Source organism: Zingiber officinale, chromosome 2B, assembly GCF_018446385.1.
Source record: "Zingiber officinale cultivar Zhangliang chromosome 2B, Zo_v1.1, whole genome shotgun sequence".
NCBI classification, from domain to species: Eukaryota; Viridiplantae; Streptophyta; class Magnoliopsida; order Zingiberales; family Zingiberaceae; genus Zingiber; species Zingiber officinale.
In genome coordinates, this window is record NC_055989.1 from 94,303,160 (window position 1) to 94,320,260 (window position 17,101).

General features: G+C 37.0%; 1 protein-coding gene across 1 annotated transcript; it reads right to left on the bottom strand.

The window, feature by feature from the left end:
• Positions 1-10,672: 10,672 nt before the first annotated feature.
• Positions 10,673-11,411, bottom strand: LOC122046415 (histone H3.2). Its single transcript, XM_042607102.1, has one exon. The coding sequence runs from the start codon at positions 11,275-11,277 to the stop codon at positions 10,867-10,869; it is 411 nt and encodes a 136-aa protein (XP_042463036.1). The 5' UTR covers positions 11,278-11,411; the 3' UTR covers positions 10,673-10,866.
• Positions 11,412-17,101: the final 5,690 nt, after the last annotated feature.

The window sequence follows — 17,101 nt, forward strand, 5'->3', positions numbered from 1 at the left end:
AACCAAACCCAAAAATCCTCACCTCTAAAATCCAAGATCCGAAACCCGTTAAGAAACCCCTAATTCTCTCCACGCACGGAACAGTGCCCGAAACTCTTCTTCTCGCGTTTTCCTCTTTCTCGTGGCAGCTAGGGCTCACGATCTTCGCCACCTTCCCCCTTCTCTTTTCTTCTCTCCGGCCGGCGACACCTCTTCTTCACTTCACTGCCGTCGTATGGTCCTCCATATTCATTCTCCTCTTCTCCGATCTGCTCAACTCGGCGACGACAGCAGCTCCGACGAACTTCTTTGAGAGGACAGCGACGATGGTCTAGGGTTCTCTTGACAGCGGAGCGTTCTCCTCCGACAAGGTATTCCTTCTTCATCCCTATCTCAGCGGATCTTCCTGTGGACAACGTTTCGAAAGCAGAGGAATCCGACTGTGCCTTCTTCTCCAGCGAGTTCCATTTCTCTAAATCCATCACTGTGCCGTTGTGGAGCCTTCACCTGTGGACGGCATTTCGGAAGCAGTGATCCTCCATCTCAAATGCAGTGACTATCCAATTTTGGAAGAAGAAAGCTCGATCTTAGTTGTGTATCAATTTCCAGCCGATAAGGAGCAGTCATTGGGTTTGTTGTTCACTAGTGATGGTGTTCCAGATCTGGGCCCTTTGTGTAACGTCAAAGGGTAGTTGAATTGGTATATGATTATGGAGGAATGAGTTTGGTTGATTAACTTAGTTTGTTTTCATGTTTAGATTTGTTAGTCTTTGTTCTTATGCATTTTGGATATTGTAGTTAATGTTTTGATTCATGTTGCGTAGTTGTTAGTTTACCTTCATGTTAATTGTTTAAAGTTAATGTAGTTTACTTTCTTGCTTAATTAAGTTGTTATGTTTGTTATTGCTTCTTAGATTGATAGATTGCACTTTGTTTAGTTTCATATTCTATTTAGTTCCATTTATGTATGATTGTTGATCTTGTATCATAGGGTGACAATGTGGTACAAATTTAGCTTTTATGCATAATTAGATTCTGTTTAATTGATGTTAAGTCGTTTAGTTATTTGTCTTTGTTTAACTGTTGCTTTCTTTATGAATGTTTCTTGGATCCTCATAGTGTAGAGTGGCATTGCATTGTGAATTTATATTTGCTGTTTAGTTAGGATTTCTTTATTTGCATTAGGTGTAGAAATTCTAAAACAAAACCCCATTATTCGATTTCGTTTGAAAACAAATGTCCTACCATTAGTTCCCTGGAGAGACGACCCGGTCCTCTACTATACTACCTCAGTGTAGGTTAAGGGTTTCGGTTGAGTATAAATGAATTAATTTGATTCTGTGCAAGTGATAGTCGCGCACGCTCATCAAAATGACTACATGTTACCCCTAGCCCTAGCAATACCCCATCTACTGATGCTAGGTTTTCCTCTGAGCGACTTAGATTTGATTTTCTGAAGCATACATATGTTGCATTTAAATCTAGGTTTTTGAGTAGGTCTTTCTTCACCATATACTGTTCTTCACCATATACTGTGCACCCATCGTAGAGATCATTGATTACTACCAGTTGGATAGGCTAGTTTACTATAGTCATGCAGTAAATCTAGACTTATGTGTATAGTTTTACAACAATCTTGTTAAGATTGATGACCTGTCTTACTCTTCTAGTGTTGGCGGAAGGGACTTACACTTTTCCCCCACTCTATTATCTGATAGCCTAGGCCTTAGGAGGTCTGCTTGTCCATTTTTGTGCTATCCTAGTAGAGATTTGCTATTTGGCGAACCCTACTCCCATATTATATTAGATACTATCTATATGTATTTTTTTTGGAAGAAGAGACTACCTACAGTGAGACTTTAGGTAACTCTCTCTTAGGGTCCAGGACTATATCCTATACTGAGTCCTGACTATTTGCATTCTGTCGATCATATCTCGCGATGTTGCGATGATGCGACCATCTCATTCATTTTTTTTGCATGCACTACGCCAACTTCTTGAGATTGACATTGCATTACACATTCCACAATGTCATTCATGCATTCAGTCTCGTCATTAGGCTACAGGTTCACATGGCATACTGTCATATTTTGACATATATATTCTCAGCCAGAGGAGTAGATATGATGTAAGATACGACCACTCCGCTTAGCGCATATGACAAGATTGGACAGTGTCAGTTTGCATTAGTGCATATAGACATCACTGCTCAGTGGGGACTAGCTTAGAGAGCGGGACCACAACCAGATATATCAGGCGAGGCTGAGGACGATTTTCCACCTATTATTCTGGCCGAGGGGGAGGAGTTGCCGACATTCACGGAGGAGGAGCTTTTAAGACATTCTCTGACTCCGACTCAGCCCTCGACCTCGACCCAGCCCTCGACCTCATTGTTTGTCGAGGATCGACTGGCTCGACTCGAGGAGTCATCCACATAGCTTCGGCAGTCAGTCTCGGATGGCTTTAGCGTCATTCTGGGAGAGATGACTATCAGCTTCTTTGCTCTCCATGAGGAGATTATCGCTGGTTTTCAGCAGATTCTACGAACTGTGCGAGCACCTGAGTAGCCTCCACCTCTAGCTAATGATCAACTTTGACTTTATTTATTATACAGTGTATGTTTTGAATTATGTAAATATTTAAACATATACTATTTACCACTTTTTACCTCTATTGTTTGATCAATCTAGGAATGTGTTTGATAGAATAAAATTGTTAATTTTTTTACTTTCTTTAAAATAGTTTAAAAATTCTAAGGAAAAATCTTTACTTTTATTTTCTTAAAATTCTAATTTTCTTAGACTTTCAAAATTGATTTTAGCCTTAGTCTAGATAATATCCATAGAAAGCATATTCATATAGATCTAGAACTTGAGCATCTCACAAATGCACTAGACTTATCTTGAATGTGTAATCACTAACTTTGAACTATGTGAGATGCATAGGCAGATTGTTTGGACTTAAGATGCTTATATTTATGCATCAACACAAGTCTGGGTGAGAAATACCAAATTATAGTAATCAAGTTAAACAATCCATCTTAGTAAAATACTAACTGGACACTTATTTAACTTGACTAACTAAGTGAATATTGCTATCTTCTGATGGTTAGTCAGTAACTATTAGCTACACATGGAAGGACATTTTCTAGAAGTTTAAATATCATATTTGGGAGATATTTAAAATAAAATTTCAAAATAATTTCAAGTGTCTTTGAAAACTACTTTAAATATACTTTTGAAAAATGTTTTCAAAAACACACAACTTTTCCAAAATTCCTTTTGAAAAATATTTTGAAAAATTATACTTCCATATCATGTTGACTACACTTGCAAGTAGGTTGAAAAAGATAATACAACTTATCTTCAAATATTTTCAAGTTCAAAATTCTTAATAAGGAATTATGCAAATATTCTCAAATTCTTGTTTAAGATTCTTTGAAATTCCTTATGCATAAATTCTTCAAAACTTATTTCAAAATACAAAAGTACTTTTCAAACCACTATTATGCTATTTTTGAAAATTACCTTAAAAGTTTCTTCAAAGCTATTTAAACTTTAAACTTTGAAATTTGTAAAATTTATCTTTCAAAACCTAGTATAAAACTTCTAAACTTTCTATGTACAAAATTCTGATTTTTTTTTTTATAAAATATAAGTGTTTTGATGAAAGTTTCTTTTAAGGTTTATAAACTCTTTAACTCCTTTCCCCAATAATCCTGAAAGCTTTTCTTGTGTTAAGTAAATTTTATTATTCTCACTGATTACTTTACTTATCACACAGTTTCTGTTAACTCATTTATCTACTCATGTTTTTTTTTTATGAATGTCAAAGGGGGAGGGTTAGGAGCTAAGTTAGAAAAAAACGTAAATCAGAATAACTTAACTCTAAAAATGATAAAGAGAATGAAACTATCTCTTTTTTTTATGTGTGTGTGCCACTTCTTTTAGAATAATGTTATGTGTATTTGTTATATTTTTCTCTAACTTAACCCAAGTTATCATTGCATCAAAAAAGGAGAGATTGCTGGTGTAGTTTTACACTAACGGTTTAACTCAGGTTTTGATGAATGACAAGTGAGTTAAGTTAGATATTTTGTAATCAATTGTTTTACCGAGTATGCAGGAATTGACGAGTCCAAAGGACCGGACTCCGAGTTGAAATCCAGTTAGGTCTACGAGACCAGATAGTTGGTGTGAAGTCCAGATAGGTCAACAGACCGATCGGATATCTAGTAGGAAGTCCAGTTGGGTTCGCGGGACCGGACAACCGGCAGAAGTCTAGCCGGGTCTGCGGACTGGACAATTGGCATGAAGACCTGGTGGTCAGAAGACTAGTCAACCAACTTCAAGATGGTAAGTAAAGGTAAGTCACTAGAGGAGAGTGACTTTATGAGGACGCGTCCCAGTTTAGGGACTGTAGGCGTCGGTCCAGGTTATGTCCATTTTGGATCTCTAATCTGAGACCTTGACTAGTTCCTGATCCTGGGAGGATAGAAGCTAATTACTACTTATTTTCACTGTGTTAACTTTGTTTTACATGTTAAATGTTTTAGTTTTGGACTAACACAACTTGCAAGGCAAAAAGAAGCAAAAAGTCTTCGGATGAATAGTACCCGAAGGCGTCTTCAAGCATTAGAAGATATCTTCGCACTGTTCATGGAAGGTGCCTTCAATGGCTTGAAGGCGCTTTCCAAGGGATAAAATTTAGATCTCAGCACAGATAAGGCACAGCAAAAATAGGATAAAGTGTCTCTCATTGGAGGTGCCTTCAACACCTGTAGAAGGCACCTTTCATGCCCTATTTAAGGCAGTCTCGACCAAGCTTTAAAAAACAACTAATATACGAGCTACTACACGTCTATTTGAGGTCTGCTACGAAGGTGCTGCATCCGACTACTACTTCGAGAACTTTCGATCGCGGCCAGTACATCGACACCAACACTTGAGCGCTCTCATTTCAATTCATACACGCCAGTAATGGAAGTTTTTTTTAATTAATTATTGCAAAAGAACAAGTGCATGATGTTGCACTTGTTCTAACTTTCTTTGTACTCGATTACCTCTTTCGGAGGTACCGGAAAAGGTATTTTAGTGGACTACCCATCGATAGGTCAATGAGTCCTGGGTCTTAGAGTAGGAGTCGCCAAAGACTCTAAACCAAGTAAAACTAACCGTATTTTCTTGTGTTCTTTTTCTTCTCAATTTTCCCCTACGTACTTAAATTTCACAAAGAAACAAGTTTTCAAAAACCACGTGATTCACCCCCTCCCCCCCTCTCACGTGCAACTCGATCCAACACTGTCCATTGCTGCAGAATAAACATCATTAGAAGTATTCGAAATGAAAGAAAGTCGTAAAGTTAAAGCATATCGTAGTTAAATCATATGAATACTCGTTCGCCGGTTTCGCTGGACTGTGCTCGCCAAACTAGCTCATAGCTGTCTCCCAGGCTTTCATTAACTAACCTCTCAATAATATTCAACTGCTGAGCGGGTGAGGAGTTGATAAAGAAGCTATTACCTAGGCGGACGGTAGGTCATAAGCGGTCGAGAATTGGTAGAGCCTTTTTGGCTCGCTGATGGAAGTTATAGCCGATGGAATCTTAGCAAGTGGAGCAATTTAAGGGGGGCGGGGGGGGGGGATAGTGGACGCAAGGCAAAAGCTGGAGAGCTGCCCGGTTGAGATATAACCTCCTCTTGGGCTGGATTGCTAGGAGGAAGAACGGACAGAGTCTGCTCGGAGGATTGAGCTGAGGTTTCCTCCTGAACAGGGTGAGATGGGAAAAAGACACATTAATGGGAGACGCTCACCCCTCAGGAACTTGGGTCGAAGAGGCGAATCAGCGTCTCTTGCGCCTCCTCTTTAAAGGCACCTCGGCTCTAGAGGATGGAGAATCTTCGAGTGTCGGCAAAGGGTGAAGGGTTCATCTGCAGATATAGATACCATGCTAGAATTTGCCGCTCGGCTACTGGACACCTCGACAGAGGGGTCAGCCAATTGTTACGCTCGCTCAGCCAAAAGCATTCTCTTGCCAAGCAAATTCTTCATCTTCTAGCTAGATATGCTCGAAAGCCAAGGCCTTGGAACAAGCATCCACTACGTAAAAAAAAAAAAAAATCTTAGTTAGTGATAACATAATGAACAAGTTAATAAGGCTTATCGAAAGAATTATGAAGCAATGCTCGAACAGAGCTTAGTCCAAACAGATAGAGTTGGCCCTCTTATAGTAGCTTAGGAGTCTTGAATTGTACACCACCTAGCTTCTTTGACTATGAGGTGAAGGTCGGGTTGTGCTTAAGTTTCCAAGGTTGGGGATAGGAGGTAGGTCGGACCGCCACTCGGTCAACCAAGAGATAGACTCGAGTATTTGAATAAAAAAGTAATGGGATTTCCATCCTTTATTTGAGGAAGATAGTTCCTTAAAGAACACTGGCTTGGGATGAGATTGGAACAAAAAGACCCATGATTCCAATTTTTAGGATAAGAAAACAAATGAATGTTATGAGGAGTTGGGGAATGCCATATAGGCGAAACAAAATGAACATCCCGTACATAGTGCGGAAGGCGTTCGGGGCAAGCTGTTGGAGAGGGATATTAAAGTAATGGCTTATCTCGGATAGAAAACAGGGGATTGGGAAGCACAAACCAATTAGAAGTTGGTCTTTAAAAAAATAATATGGTCGGGAGGAAGGCGATGGAGATGATCCTGAGGGGTTGGGATGCGAATGACGTAGTTTTTGGAGATTTCAAAAGAAAGGCGAAGCAACTCTCGATCTGCGTTATCGAAGTCAGAACGAGTGAAGGTGTATCATTGAGCGAATGTTTCCTGTGCCATGAGCAAATATGAGGAAAGCAGAGGAAGATAGAGGGAGAAACTTACTAGCACTGGTTACAAGAAGGTCATTGATAGAAATTGCCGGAGAGAAGGTCAGAGAAGATGAAGCACAAGTGATTGATTTCCTCATCACTTAGGGTTTTAAACAAAAGTCATGAGCTACTTACCAATCTCAACCGTTCGATTAAAACTGTCTACTCAATGATAACCATTAGATTGCAAAGAAGAGAGTAACATTAGTTCGTACGAAAAGTCATGCGTCAACTATTGCTTTGGAGAATAAAATAATGGGGCATATGACGTTTATCCATAAATGGGCATTTATGATAAACAAGACAACCGCATCATTATGCTAAAAAAATACTTTCACACATATCATTGACACATTACTTGGCTTGTCAAAATCCTGGCATGCATCTTTCCAAGATAAAAGATGATCAGAATATTGAAAATATGAGTGGGAACATGGTCGAACGGTTAGGTCAAAAGCACATCCAGTCGGTCGAACCAAAAAATTGGGCAATTAGGCGAAAATAAGACTCAGGTCCAGTCAGTCAACTATGAACCTTCTTCGACTAGACTTGAAGGGGAGACTAGTGATACACGACGATACGAGAGGACCCAGATATAACATGACAGTCAAAATCAAGGTGAGGTGCTGGTCAAAGTCAAGGGAAAATGATAGCCAACGGGACACCCTCAACATGACTTTACTCCCCATCCAGCGCTAAGGCCTTTAATACGAGAATGATTGGTCCAAAGGCCGGTCGAACCCAAGGGACCCAGTGCTCCATTTCTTTGCTAAGACATCTATATTGTATATCTAATCAACCAATAGAAGATCAAGTTTAAAGAATGGTCAGCCTACTAAGAAGTCGGTCGGTAACAATACCAATCAGGTTTACGTAGCTCGGTACACCCGTCTCCTATACGCACATAAGATAAATGTACAAGACAATTCTAATTATAGATTCAATCGAGCTTCCAGATCTCAAGTTATTATCTCAGGGATGAGCCTCCAAACATATGGACGATCAACTAAAAGTACTGATCAAAGCTCTCAGAATATAGTTTCCCATTTCTAATAGGCAAGTATCCCAGTATATAGTCGGTCGGGCATAGAACTGACCGAGCCTATAAGACTAGCTCCATATTATTTCAATATCAACGCTCTAGCATTATACAATACATAGCGACTCAGCTAATAGGTTAGACGACCCTACCATACTAGATACTTATGTATTATTCTACCAATATACAACCAGTTGGCTAAAAATCCAATCAAAATATCTTTAGGGGACAACATTGTCAGAGAATCACAATAACTTATTAAAGAATAACAGTTATTTGTTAGAGAATATTCGTCTATTATAACAAATGCATTCAATGAAATTTTTTCGAAAATGATTATAGATCTTCCAGCAACCAACAAAATAATCTCTTAACCTCCTTATTAATGACATAAGTTACAAAAGGAGTGCACATGTATAACAGAAGATTCTTCGAACGATGGCTATATATCTCCCAAGCTATACTTCTGTTTTACTTGATAAATACTTAGGGGCGTTTGGTTCTCTCCTAGGAATCGGAATGGGAATGAACATCATAGTATTATGAAATGGGAATGAGTATGAGCTTAGATATCATTCTTAAAAATGATATTTGGTTAGTTAAATATTTTCAATCGGAATGAACCTAAATTTTCTTTTTTACCCTTACAGGAAAATAAGAGAAAAAATTAAATGGGAGAGAAAGTTGAATGTGAGAGAAACATATGATAAGAGAAAATAATAAGAGAGAAAGTGTGATGAGAAAAAATAAAAAGAGAGAAAGTATGATGAGAGAAAATGAGGAAAGATTGAGAAGAGAAAAAGTGTACTGAGAGAGAAAAAGTGATTGGAAAAAATAAAGTGAGAGAAAGTATTATGAGAGAAAATGAAAGAGTGAGGAGAGAAAAAGTACGATGGGAGAGAAAATGGGTTGAGAGAGAAAGATTAATGGGAAAAATGAAAAGAAAGTGTGATGAGAGAAAATGAAAGACTGAGGAGAGAGAAAGTATTTTGAGAGAAAAAAAATGATGAAAAAAATGAATAGAGAAAGTATTATGAGAAAAAATGAAAAAGTGAGAAAAGAGAAAGTATGATGAAAGAGAAAGTGGATTGAGAGAGAAAGAGTGATGGGAAAATTGAAGAGAGAAAAAGTATAATGAAAAAAAATAACAGGTTGGAGAGAGAGAAAGTACGATAAAAGAAAAAGTGTATTGAAAAAAAAATAAAAAGAATATGATGAGAGAGAATAAAAAGAAAGAAAATGTGATAAGAGAAAATAAGGAAAGAGAGTATGTTAAGAGAGATTGAGGAGAAGGAAAATACAGTGAGAGAAAAAGTACAATGTGAGAAAAAATATGATTAAAAAATAAAGAGAAAATGTATAATGAGAGAAAAAATATGATGGAAGAAAATGAAGATAGAGAAAATTAGGAGAAAGAGTGTATATGAGAGATAATATAAAGAGAAAATGGTAAAGAATATATGATAAAGAAAATGAGAAAAGAAAAAATATATTGAAAGAAAAAGTATGATGATAAAATAAGAAAAGAGAAAATATAATCAAAAAAACAAAGAGAGAGAGTTTGAAATTTAAAAAAATTGAACAAATATACTAAAAATATTTTTATTCAAAACTTAATTTACATTTCTATTCCATCAAAACACAAGAGAGGAGATGGATTTCATCCATACCCAAACTTTTAGATTTCATTCCAAAATCTTAATTCCATTCCCATCAACCAAACACTAGATTTGAGAAAGAATCCATTCCCTTATTCCCAAATCTATAAACCAAACACCACCTCATACTCAACATTCTCTATCATCTAATAATTACAAAGATTATAAAAAATGATATATAAAATAGTTCCTCTCCATTGACAAAATATACATAAACGTTCACACACTTTACAACACTATCACTTTCTTTCCACTCAGGTGATCTACTAATTTTATAACAATTCATATTATTCTACCAATATACCTAATTCGTCATCTCTTCAATTTTTAGACAAAATCAATTATAATTATTTATTATACATATTTTCAAACTATTGTTATTATTAATTTAATTTATTAAAATTTTAATTAATATCAAATTAATTGAATTATAATTGATCAATTTGATCATTTAAAAAAAATGATAACATAATACAATTTTATAATCCAATACCAACCAATCCAATTCTAACTCCAATTAATCCACAATAAAATCACAATCCTACAAACTAGAGAAATATTATTAAAAAAATAATTATAATTTAAGAAATAAAGGGTTACTAACTCAGTTATTTTAAGTTCTATTTTAATCTATAAATTATTTATTTATTATTAACAAAAATGGAGCCAAAAATTCTCTTTTTTCACTTCTTTATATCCTCAACTTTCTCCTCCTCCTTATTATTATTATTATTATTACTATTATTATTATATTAAACAAAACTATGCCTGACAAGAAAATTTTAAAAAAAAACTAAAGAAACAAATTAAAATCTAACTTGGGCTGTTAATCCGTGCTAAATATATCAACTAAATTAACAAACAAGGATTAGTTCGGGATTAATTAAAACCTAACTTGTCGTCATTTTATTTATTTTTTGCACATTAGATGCTTCGACGAAGCGTACACATGAAACCTTCTCCAATTTGATATTATTTTGTAGACATCGTTTATTCAATTCTGAAATACGTAAAAGGCCACACTGCAAGAGTTGAGGAGATTTAAAGCATGAAAATGGTTGTTCAGATAATATAAAATGATTCAATAGATTATTCTTGTAGAACTATTCAAAAGAAGAAGAAAAGAATCAAACGAAACATCATCAAAAGTTTAGAACAGACGCAATAACCAGCTAAAAACGAAGTAACAAAGCTCTAGATTTGTAAACTACTAGAATAACATCTTAACAAGCCGAAGATAAGCAAAACGTGATGTTAAGAAAAATCCATCGAACCTTCTGGAAAAGTCTAGAAAATACAACATCGAACAGGGAAATCGCATTCAAGCCCTCTCACCGCGGATGCGACGAGCAAGCTGGATGTCCTTGGGCATGATGGTGACCCGCTTGGCGTGGATGGCGCACAGATTGGTGTCTTCGAAGAGGCCGACGAGGTATGCCTCAGCCGCCTCCTGGAGCGCCGCCACGGCCGAGCTCTGGAACCGGAGGTCGGTCTTGAAGTCCTGCGCGATCTCACGAACGAGCCGCTGGAAGGGCAGCTTGCGGATGAGCAGCTCGGTGCTCTTCTGGTACTTGCGGATCTCCCTGAGCGCCACCGTCCCCGGGCGGAAACGATGGGGCTTCTTCACGCCGCCGGTCGCCGGCGCCGATTTCCTCGCAGCCTTCGTGGCCAGCTGCTTCCTGGGGGCCTTGCCACCGGTAGACTTGCGAGCCGTCTGCTTCGTCCTCGCCATCGCTTGCCTATCCGAAGAGGAATCCACGAACCAACGGGCGAATTGAGAGATCGAGAGCCGGTACGGAGAGGCAGCGCGGAGAAGGGGGCGTTAAGTAGAGGGGAAAAAACAGGCGGGATTGGAATCAAGAATTCCAAGGTTTCGAGATTTTAGGCGCCGCGTTGTTACTGTTCGTCGGATTAGATAACCTCGAACGGTTAGGATGAGTTTAGTGGATGGCGATCCGTGGGGTTCCTGCTGATTGGTTGTTCTTCGTAAATTTGTTTCAGCCCATAAACCATTTTTTTTTAAAAAAAAAAATCAAATACATATTCTAGGTTTTCTTTTATTTGTCAACATATTTTATATAATTTTTAAAATTATATTAGTGATCTTAAATAACAATTTTATTTTTTAAATTTATTTTTCATGATTTTTATTGTTTTAAAATAATTTTGAGCTGGTTGTTTCGCCTTCATCATTTCACATTGATTCAATCTATCGTAGTTCGGTCGGCACTGTAAATCACTGACGACCTAAATTCATCGGGGAGATCGGAGCGAGAGAAGAAGGGAGGGCTTGTTTCGTAGGTGAGTTTGGCTTCCCAATATTAGTTTTTGTCTTGTGACTTTTGGAATTCTTAGCGATACGGGATATTACGAGCGGACTCACATATGACGTGGCAGTCAAAGTCAAGAGGAGGTGGCAGCCAACGTGTCACCCTCCACAAGACTTTGCTCCTCGTCTAGTGTTAAGACCTTTAGTACAAGGACAACCAGCCTAGGAGTCGGTCGAACCTAGAGGACCTAATACATTTTTGTATTAAGACATTTATTATATATCTAATCATTCGATAAACAACTAAGTTTAAGGGATGTCTAACCTACCACAGAGCTGGTCGGTCATACATCTAGCCGGAGTAAGGGTATCCAGCTTCCTACTCAATACAAGTTTCTCAGCATATGACCAATCGACTCTATTGGTTTTCTCACATGCCACTCCTTATTCATATAGCAGGTCAGTAATAACTCCGGTTAGGTTTATACAACTCTACATACCCATCTCTTATACGTACAAAAAAAAAAGTGTAAAACAACTCTCCTTATAAACTTGATCAGCCTTCTAGATCTCAGATTCTCATTTCAAAGGCAAGTCTTCTCTCATATGGACTACCAGCTCAAGGTACTGATCGAATCTCTTGGGACTTAATTCCCCATTTCTCAGATGTAAGTATCTTGGTATTGTTGGTTGCTACTGGGAATATCGTACTGGTTCCCCTGTACAAAAATTTTGTACAAGTCCTGAACCATTCCTAACAACCTATTGTGTTCTTTAGAAATTAAATTTGGAATCGTAAACAGAACTTAACATTATTAATTCCAAATTCAACTTATCTGTTCTTAGAGGTTTAGACTTGGATCGCAAACGATGCTTAACATTATTCATCCAAATCCACCCATGTTACAAATTCAATTAAATATTAATTTCAGAGATCGACTTCCAGGTTAAACATGGCGAAGCACTAGGCCTTCTTGGGTATGGGAGCATCCACCACTTCCTAGACAAAACCTTTCAATGAAATTCAATATTTAATTTCCTTATAGTAACCCTAGGTTTAACTAAAAAGAACAATCGAATCACAAATTCGAAAAAACAAAAGAAACACAAAATTGAAAACATAAATTTGATAACCTAGATTCATTAGCCTTTTGTGTTTGGTATTTCAAGATCTAAATAAAAGGATGATGTAGTTATGATGCAGAAACTAATAACTAGTTATACCTTTTATAGCTTATAGACCTCACGATCTTCTGCCGTATTCCTCTTCTTATCTCGGACGGCGTGTGGGCGACGATCTACCGAGACGAGAATCCACCCAAGCTTCCTTTTCTCCAAGCAAGTTTCGGCCAACAACAACTCCTTGAGTTGAAGAACTTCGACCACCAACCAAGCTCTAAGGGATGCTAAGAAACAATACCTCCTATCTCTCCTTCTTCTCCAAGCAAAATCTGGCCACCAAGATCTCTCCAAGAAGATGACGTCGCCGGCCACTTAAGAAGAAGAATAGGAGAAGAGGAAGAACAGAGGACCGACCACCACAAGGAAGAGAGGAATAGAAGACAGATTGTATAAGGTGAGGCACATCTACCCTCTCTTTTATATTCCTTGGTCTTGGCAAATAAGGAAAGTTTTAATTAAAACTTCCTTAATTTCCTTGCCAATGAAAAGGAAAATTTAATTAAAAATTCCTTTTATTTATTAATGTGGCTGGCCATATCAAATCCTCCAAGGAAGGAAAGTTTTAAACACAAAATTAAAACTTCCTAATTTATTTCCAAAAATTTTTAAAATAAAAATTTCTCTTTAAAAAATTCCCTTCATGGTTGGTTATAAAAGGAAACTTTTATAAATTAAAATCTCTCTATTAAAACATGTGGATGATTAAAATAAGAAAAGTTTTCTCCAAGATTAAAATCTTCCTTTCAATCTACAAATAAGGGAAAATATCAATCCTTTCTCTTAATCTTTTGTAGAAACTATAAAAGGAAAGATTTAATTTTAAAACTCTCTTTTAAATCATGAGGATGGTTACAAAAAAGGAAAGTTTTATCAAAATTAAAATCTTCCTTTTAACTACAAATAAGGAAAGATATCAAACCTTTCTCTTAATCCTTTGTAGAAAACTATAAAAGGAAAATTTTAAATTTTAAACTCTCTTTTAAAACCATGGCTTCCACATAAGAAAAAATTTTAAAAATTAAAATCCCTTTTAATTTATTATGGTCGACCACCTAAGCTTGGGTTCAAGCTAGGGCTGGCCACCAACTCACCTTGGTTTGGTTGGCCCTAGCTTGGGCTCCAAGCTAGGCTTGGCCGACCACCTTAAGGTGGGTAAGAAAATGGGTATGAGTGAGTATAAGACTTTATAAATAAGAGGCTACGACAGGGACTGAGAGGAGGAATTAGTTTTGGTCTCCCGATGAACTTGAGCTTCCCGTGTTCACCCTGAACACCCAACTCGAGTTCATCAATAATAACTCATACCACTAAAGAGTTATTATTGAACTACCGCACTAATCCCATATTACTATATGAGCTCCTTCTTATCATGAGTGTGTTAGTCTCCCTGTGTTTAAGATATCATATGTCCACTAATTAAATGAGTTACTGACAACTCACTTTAATTAATATCCAGCTCCAAGAGTAGTACCACTCAACCTTATCGTCATGTCAGACTAAGCCCACCTGCAGGGTTTACAAGACAATTCTTATGAGCTCCTCTTGGGGGCATTATTAACCTAGATTCCTAGGACACAGTTTCCTTCTATAATCAACAACGCACACTATAAATAATATTATTTCACAACTTATCGGGCCTATTGATTTATCGAACTAAATCACACCCTTTGATAAATTAAAGAAATAAATATTAAGTATATGTGCGTGTTATTATATTAGGATTAAGAGCACACACTTCCATAATAACAGAAGTCTTGTTCTTTTATTTAGTCAGTATAAAAAGAATGTACCTCAAATGGTCCTGCTCAATCCACTCAAAGTATACTAGTGTAATTTTATAGTCAAGATAAACTAATACTAAATTACACTACGACTATTCCAATGGTTTGTTCCTATCCATCTTAGTCGTGAGCTACTGTTTATAATTGAACTGATAACATAATCTTCTGTGTGTGACACCACACACCATGTTATCTACAATATAAATTAATTGAACAACTACACTTAGCATAAATATAGACATTTGACCAATGTGATTCTTTATTCAAAATAAATGTTTACAAAAAGCTAGACTTTTAGTATACACTGTAACAATATCTCATTTATACTAAAAGACTATGTTGCCATAAACGCTGCCATACATATGATTCCTATCCCCTCAACATGCCCATCAAAAGCTCTTGCCTTAAGGGTCTTAGTGAAAGGATCTTTTCAGGTTATCATCCGATGTAATCTAGGCGGCAATAACTTCTCATCGTTATACGATGTCTCGTATTGGGTGGTACTTGCGCTCTATGTGTTTACTTGTCTTATGGGCTTGTGGTTCCTTCAAGTTTGCTACTGCACCAAATTATTTTGGGCAAATCAGGAATCACATCTAAGTCCATCATGAGGTTACTGAGTCATTCAGCTTCTATGGCTGCCTTTGAGGCTGCCACATATTCAGCTTCCATAGTGGAGTCCGAAAAGCATCTATGCTTAACACTCCTCCATAGTTATGACTTTACCTCCTAAAGTAAACACAAACCCCGAGGTTGACTTACTATTATCCCTATCCGATTGGAAGTCTAAATCTGTATAACCCACAGGGAGCAAATCATCTGCCTTGTAAGCTAGCATATAATTTCTAGTACCTCTTCGGTACTTTAATATATGCTTTACAGCAGTCTAGTATCCTGGTCCAGGGTTACATTGATATATGCTAACCATGCCCTTGGCAAAACATATATCCGATCTCGTGCATAACATATATTAGGCTTCCTACAACATAAGGAACTGTCTTCATTTCTTCTATCTCGATTGATGTCTTCAGAGACATCACTTTAGATAAAGATATTCCATACCCAAAAGGTAGAAAAACCTTTCATAAAGTCTTGCATGCTAAAACGAGCTAGGATTGTATCGTTATATGAAGTTTGGGATAAACACAACATTCTTTTCTTGCGATCCCTTTGATCCCGAGAATATGTGCATATTTTCCCAAGTCCTTCATATCAAATTGCTTGGACAGCCATACCCTTACTTCCGACAACACTTTGATATTGTTTCCAACTATCAAAAATGTCATCTACGTATAGTACAAGAAATACCACCACGTTTCCATCACACTTCTTGTATACACAAGACTCATCCGGTCATTGAATAAATCCATAGGTCTGGATTACTTTATTAAACCAGATGTTCCAAGACCTTGAAGCTTTGCTTCAGTCCATAAATAGACTGATTGAGCTTTCATACAAGATGTTTTTTGCCCTTTGCAATAAACCCCTCTGGTTGCTTCATATGGATGCTTTCTTCAAGACTTCCTTTAAGGAAAGTTGTCTTGACATCCACTTGCCATATCTCATAATCCATATGAGCAGTAATAGATAAAAGAATCCGGATAGACTTAAGCATGACTACCGGTGAAAAAGTTTCCTTATAATCGATACATTTTTTTCAACAAGCCTTGCTTTGAAAGTTTTCACCTTCTCGTCTGTCCTTCTTTTTTTATTGTAGACCTAATGGCTTTTATACCATTTGGTGATTCTACAAGCCCCCAGACTTTATTAGAATACATATAATCTAATTCTTTATTCATTGCTCTTTGCCTAGATACCGCATCTTTATCTTGGAGTGCTTCGTCATATGTCCAGGGATCAGGTTCATATTCACCAGGGATCAAGTCTGAAGACTCTCACAAAAATATGAATCTTTCAGGTTGCCTCACAACCCTCCCACTACGACGAGACACTGTCTATAATTATGCATTATTTGTGACACGTGTTGCAGTTTCTTGTGATATTTCATCTTGTACTGTTGTACTAGACTAGATGTGTCATCTCTAATTTCTTCTAGAACAATTTCACTCATGGGCTTATGGTTCATTACATAATCTTCTCTAAAAATCGAGCATTGGTGCTAACAATGATCTTCTGATTTTTAGGATTATAAAATAAACCACCTTTCGTTTCTTTAGGATATCCCATAAATAGACAAACTTCTATACGTGATTCCAACTTGTTAGTATCTTCCTTCAGCACATGTGCTGGACTACTCCATATCCAAATATGACTCAGACTAGGCTTACGCCCATTCTATAATTCCATGAGAGTAGAGGGTACTG

What these genes read in the sequence shown, in the direction of transcription:
- LOC122046415 (XM_042607102.1), bottom strand. Translation starts at nt 11,277, where the DNA reads ATGGCGAGGACGAAGCAGACGGCTCGCAAGTCTACCGGTGGCAAGGCC.